At 40.7% G+C, this 6,388-nt stretch overlaps 1 protein-coding gene across 2 annotated transcripts in view; it reads left to right on the forward strand.

Annotated features, from left to right (window-relative positions):
• Positions 1 to 1,358, forward strand: part of RAPGEF4 (Rap guanine nucleotide exchange factor 4) — a 309,548-nt gene extending 308,190 nt beyond the window's left edge. For both annotated transcript variants that reach the window (XM_005573493.4, XM_005573494.4), the window contains one exon: positions 102 to 1,358. In XM_005573493.4, coding sequence (XP_005573550.1) covers positions 102 to 229 — 128 coding nt within the window. In that variant the 3' untranslated portion in view covers positions 230 to 1,358. The remainder of the gene's footprint in view (positions 1 to 101) is intronic.
• The last annotated feature ends 5,030 nt before the right edge of the window (positions 1,359 to 6,388 follow it).

Raw genomic sequence — 6,388 nt, forward strand, 5'->3', positions numbered from 1 at the left:
CAGGAACCTACGATAAATGTAATAAATAATTGGAGAAGTAAGACTGTATCTTATATACATATATTACACAATGCCAATTCTGCCCTTTCCTCTTTCAACAGATCCTGATGCAGCTCAAGCTAATAAGAACCATCAGGATGTCCGGAGTTATGTACGGCAATTAAATGTGATTGACAACCAGAGAACTTTATCACAGATGTCACACAGATTAGAGCCTCGTCGACCATAGACATTTCAAATGCCCAGAGCAACAGTTTGTCTCCAGTCCACAATCTTTCAAAAATGCCATTTATGCTACTACTGACTGTATTGCCACTAGAGAATTCCACAAAACAAGCAAAAACACATCCTGAGACACCTCAGGGCTGCATTCAGCTTACCAGCTACCTGGCAAGAGAAGGAATTATTTGACTTGCCTAAAGCTTACACACTCTAGCTTAGGAATCCCCAGTTTGTGGTTACCCTGTTTCATTTCCACTTGTGCCATCTTCTCTGCTGAAGTGTTGAATAAGGCCCTCGTGAAGAGTTTGGTAGAAATACCCTTGTCAAGAGAACTAGCAAGCCCCTGACATTTGTTTCTAAGAGTGTTTATGGGATGAGATGTGCTACAAATGGGATAGATTTGGATAAAATTTTAACTCAACATCTTGATTTGGAGCATGGGGTTTGGGGAAGGTGTTGAGGAATCTATAGAAGTCCAAATTATAGATTGTATTCTTCCATCTTCATCGTCTTACCTCTGAAGGAATAGAGCCTGACCACATTATTATGAAACATTATGGCTGGTTATGTAATTTAGGGAGGACTGGTCTGTAATTTCTGAATGATATATAGAATAATATTTATGTTTACAATGTAACTTTTCAAAACTTACAAATCAGGATTATATACATAAGAATTCCACTAAGAAATGTCAAGGTTCTTAAATTTGCCAGCGTTAAAGTAGAAAATAATATTTCAGAAGAGCACAATATGCACAAAACATTTTTCAAAATTGAAATATTTTCCTGGGCATTAAAAACCTTTACTATTGGCTACAAATTTATTGTACCTGATGAAAAAATATTTTCTGGACTTAAATGTTATTACAAATATCTTAATTTTCAGCAATTGTTTTGCACTTTCAAAGATTGTAAATAGTTCATTCAATCAATGGTATAGAGTTATTTATTTGCTACATAATAGATATTGTGCCAAATAATTACTTTTTATTTATTTTATTTAGTATGTAATTTTGAAGTACATTTTTTTTCCTGTTTTCACAATTAGACTACATTTAATGTGTAGGAATTGTATGTATGTATATCTTCTGTAAATAACATCTAGTATCTTCACTAAATATAATTGTTGACAAGAAATGATTGTGTTTGTCTCAATTCCTATAATATGAAAGGGATAACCATTTGGTATGGTGGGGGTATTGGATCTTTTAATGACACAAAATTCACACACTATAAAATTCATTCTTGGCCGGGCGCGGTGGCTCAAGCCTGTAATCCCAGCACTTTGGGAGGCCGAGACGGGCAGATCATGAGGTCAGGAGATCGAGACCATCCTGGCTAATACGGTGAAACCCCGTCTCTACTAAAAAATACAAAAAACTAGCCGGGCGAAGTGGCGGGTGCCTGTAGTCCCAGCTACTCGGGAGGCTGAGGCAGGAGAATGGCGTGAACCCAAGAGGAGGAGCTTGCAGTGAGCTGAGATCCGGCCACTGCACTCCAGCCTGGGTGACAGAGCGAGACTCCGTCTCAAAAAAAAAAAATCATTCTTTTAAAGTATAGAATCCCGTGATTTTTAGTATATTTACAAAGTTGTATAGATAACCATCATCAGTATCTAACTTCAGAGCATTCTCCTCATCCCTAAAAGAAACTCTGAACTCATTAGCAGTCACTCCTCATTCTCCTCCCCCTCCAACCTCTGGCAACTACGAATCTGCTTTCTTTGTCTTTAGATTTACTCTGGATGTTTCATATGAGTGGAATCATACAGTACGAGGCCTTTTGTGTCTGGTTCCTTTCTTTCACTTAGCATAATGTTTTCAAGGTTGACCATATTATAGCTTGTACCAGTACTTCATTTATTTTTATGGTCACGTAATATTCCATTCCATAAATATACCACATTTTGTTTATCCATTTGTCAGTTGACAGACATTTGTCTGTTGTGTTCACTTTTCAGCAATTAGGAGCATTGCTGCTCTGAAGGGGCACTGGATTTTAGAGCTTCCTGGTGTGGGGCCGCATGCCATTTCTCAGTGATTTAAGTACTTAGCAAATATTTGATGAAGAGATATCCAAAATTCTTTAAATTCCAGACATGCCTCTATTTTTTTAATAAGTCAGCATTTTCCAAAGCGTGTTCCAGCCTATACTAGTCTCACAAGTTCACATACTGTCCCTCCAAAAACAAACACACACATGCAAAGCCAAAAACAAAACCAAGATTCTATCTTCAAATAAAGTTGGGGACCACTGCATAACATACCCCATTCATAGAAATGATTCCCAGTATTCACTAACACATTAAAGGCTCTGAGAAGTCCTATTGAAATCCCTTTTAACATCCCACAATTAAAGTCCACTTTGAGAAATGCCACAGCAGGCAAATGCCTCTCTGTGTTCATTCATATACAATTTCAAGGTCCCCAGAACCAGAGGTGGCGTTTTATGCAGTATCACACCTGCCACTGGAGGCAAGTGCAGTGCCTGGGATTTACTAGACAATAAAAGAAGGTCACTCAATAAATTTTCTTGAAATCATTATCGTTCAGTATTTCACTATCTGATAGACCTCAATGTCAGCTGCAAAGGTTTCACTTTTATATATTTTCCTTTATATATCATTTATAGTTTCTTTTCTAGATAATTTACAAAGATGATGAATGAAGCTGGGAGCCCGTTCCTGGGGCATCCTTGCTCTTGTTTTGCTCGTCTTTATGCCTACTTTACTGAAAGCTAGCATCCCATATACAGCAGCACTTTTCCCCAATTCCATGGTGACTGCCAACTTATGATCTTATTTTAATGTAGTTTCAACATTATTCAAAATTGATACATATTCCCCTATGTATGTTCCCCTTGTTCTTCCATGTGAGAATAACTTATTGTGCTTAATAAAGATAAGAAATTTTTATTATTTCTAGCTTCTTCGAAAATGCATTAAACTGCATTATTGAAGGTAGCAGTGGTAAAATAATAGAATTCACACTCTAAAAATGTAGAGTAGTAGCCAAGCAACCCTTCCTGAGGCAGGAGATGCAGTTAATACTTTAAAAGTTGCAAACAAGCCAAAAGAAAATGAGATGCCTACAGGGTCACAAGAAGGAAAATGAGGTTTGCTGGAAGATGTGAAAAAGAAGAATGTTTTTACCAAAAGCGCCTGTAGAAAATTATACATTTGAGTATTTAACATACCTACTTAGCAAGGTCATTGGCATAGTGTACGGGAGCTAAGCTTTTCCGGCAATTTTTGAATGCCATGCAGGTTAAATATACTCCTCCTGAATACAGTGGCATTTCCTCTGAAGATATGAATGCAGATCAATGACTATCAGTATGAGAAAATTAAACAGAGTGTCATTTTAGTTTCCAATTGTGCTCCAAATAACAACAACAAAAAAATCAGCCTGGAATATGCAGTGTGGCAAAATGAACCCCTACCTTGAATAGCTTTCCTTTTACTGTCAATCTAGAATGCCTTACATCTCTTGCTTTAGAGTAATCTTAATCTGTCCTACATTGAAAATTGTGGTATTAGAAGAACAGTTACCTTATCCCTTACTTCTAAACTGGAAAAAAGCCTTTGATTTAGGTATTGTCAGTCACTTTTCTATTCATTCACTCATTCATTTTCATTCATAGAAAATAATGATTGAGCTGCTTACTGAGTGCCAGGCCCTCTGTGGACACAGAACTCAATGGTGAGGACAACTAGGGAAGGTCCCTGTTCTCCTGGGGCTTATCTTTCAGTGGAGAAGACAGAGGTTAATCAAATAATGATTTGAACAAATAAATATAAAAATGCTGCCGGCTGGGTGCAGTGTGTCATGCCTGTAATCCAAGCACTTTGGGAGGCCGAGGCGCGTGGATCACAAGGTCACGAGATCAAGACCATTCTGGCCAACATGGTGAAACCCCGTCTCTACCAGAAATACAAAACTTAATTGGGCATGGTGGTGCACGCCTGTAGTCCCAGCTACTTGGGAGTCTGAGGAAGGAGAATCACTTGGACCTGGGAGGCAGAGGTTGCAGTGAGCCAAGATCATGCCACTGCACTCCAGCCTGGCAACAGAGCGAGACTCTGTCTCAAAAAAAAAAAAAAAAGAATGCTTCCAAGGGCATGTAATAAGGGGATTTAATCTGATCGGAGGCAAGGAAATGTTCCCTGTGAAAGTGACAGTTGAGCTGAGCTCTGAAAGATGTGAGTGCTGGCTAAGCAGAGAGAGCAGGAGAATATGTTCTACGCAGGAAGTAACATTGGCAGTAAGGGACAGCAAGCTCACTGTGGCCAACAGAGATCGAAGGAGACAGCATTTCCAGATGTGCTGGAGAGCTAAGAAGGGCTCAGAGCATGTAAGGCCCATGCAGACCTTTGAGTGGGAAGTCATTGAAGAGCTTGAGGCAGGGCGTTGCATTTCCAATGGTGAGCCCTTGAACAGCAGGGCCACTGCTTTCTGTGTACCACTCTGCCCAGGACACTTGGTAAGGGCCATCCCTAATTCCTTAATTACTTTATTATGAAGGCTTAAAGGTAGAGCAGAGGGAGCTGTGGAGAATGCAAGCATTCAAAAGCAGTAGTGGACCTAGACACCCATACAGACCAACATCATCCCTTCCCCTAAGTCCACACTGGGCCACTTTTTAATTTTTTATTGTGATAAAAGATATACAACATACAATTTACCACTTAAAGCCTTTTTGAGAAAATAATTCAGTGGCATTTAGTACATTCACCTTGTTGTACAGCCATTGCTGCTATCCATCTCTAAAACTTTTTCAACATTCCAGACTGAAATTCTGTGCCCATCAAACATTAGCTCCCCATTTTTCCTTCCCTCCAGCCCTTGATAACCACTATTCTTTTATCTCTATGAATTTGCCTATTTTCGGGACTTCACATAGGTGAAATCATACAATATTTGTTCTTTTGTGTCTGGGTTGTTGCACTCAGCTTAATGTTTTCAAGGTTCATCCAAATTGTAGCGTGTACCAGAATTTCCTTCCTCTTTAAGGCTGAATAGAATTCCATTTTATGTCGATTCTACGTTTTGTTTGTCAATTCATCTGTTCAAGTCCCAACTTTTCAATTATTTGGGGTATATACTAAGAAGTAGGATTGCTGAATCATATAGCAATTCTGTTTAGTATTTTAAGGAACTGCCATACTGTCTTCCACAGTGGCTGTACCATTTGATGGGCTACACTGGACATAGCTCATAATTACCTGCATCATCTCCAAAGTTGCCAATGTACGGTACAGCAGTTGAGAGAAGGAGCGGCCAGGGGACCCAGGGCTCAGTATGTGGGTATCCAAGCAAGTAGCAGGGAGCAGGGAGGCTTCATTTGCCAGTGTCCTGTCTGTCAAGCCAGGACCGCTTACAAGACAATCACAGCCCCAGAACCTCTGTCCGTCCTTGCTGCCCTGTGGGGTGATGCACCACACTCCTGCTGCCTGTGGTCTGACACTGCAGGATAGGAGGACTGAAGGGAATGTTTCCAACCCCCCGAGAATACGGGCGTGGGAATGGGAAATGTGGCCACTTTGCTTGGGCTCCTTTGCATGTGCTTGTCAGGCAGCTAGGGAAGGTCAAGGATGTTGCTACAGGAAGCCAGGATCTTTGTTCCTGGGACAATTCAAACTTAAAAAGATTGTGGCCAAAGCCCTGCTCGAAAGGGAAGTAAGCACAAGGCACTATGGGCTTATGGGCTCTGACATTTGCCTCCAGATTTGAGGAAGAAAGAGAGCCTAGACCCAGGGCATGCGAGAGCTGCCTGATTCCATCCCAGTCTCCTTCCTGCATCCTCCTCTGGGAGGGTTCTGACTCTTCCTAGCCAGAGAACACTCAGAAAGAGTGGAAATCTGTAATAGGAGGACCAGTACAAGAGAAACATGAGAGCAAAAGTTGGTGTAAACCTCTTCAGAACAGGTTTTTGCAGCACCTGAGACAAAAAGAGGACTGGAAAAGCTGCATCAGGTCTCCATCTATTTCCTTAGCCAGAGACAGGTGGCAAAAGTCTCCTGGTGATAACATCAAGGACCTGGCAGGAATGGAGGAGAATCGATGATTTCAGGCAGGAGTCCTGATATTTTAGGACAGAGGGACAGATTGATGATTCAGTCTCCCCAGCAGGGAGAAGGGCTTGAGGTAAGGAGACACAGAAGCTCT

The sequence above is a fragment of the Macaca fascicularis genome, chromosome 12, assembly GCF_037993035.2.
Source record: "Macaca fascicularis isolate 582-1 chromosome 12, T2T-MFA8v1.1".
Classification (NCBI taxonomy): Eukaryota; Metazoa; Chordata; class Mammalia; order Primates; family Cercopithecidae; genus Macaca; species Macaca fascicularis.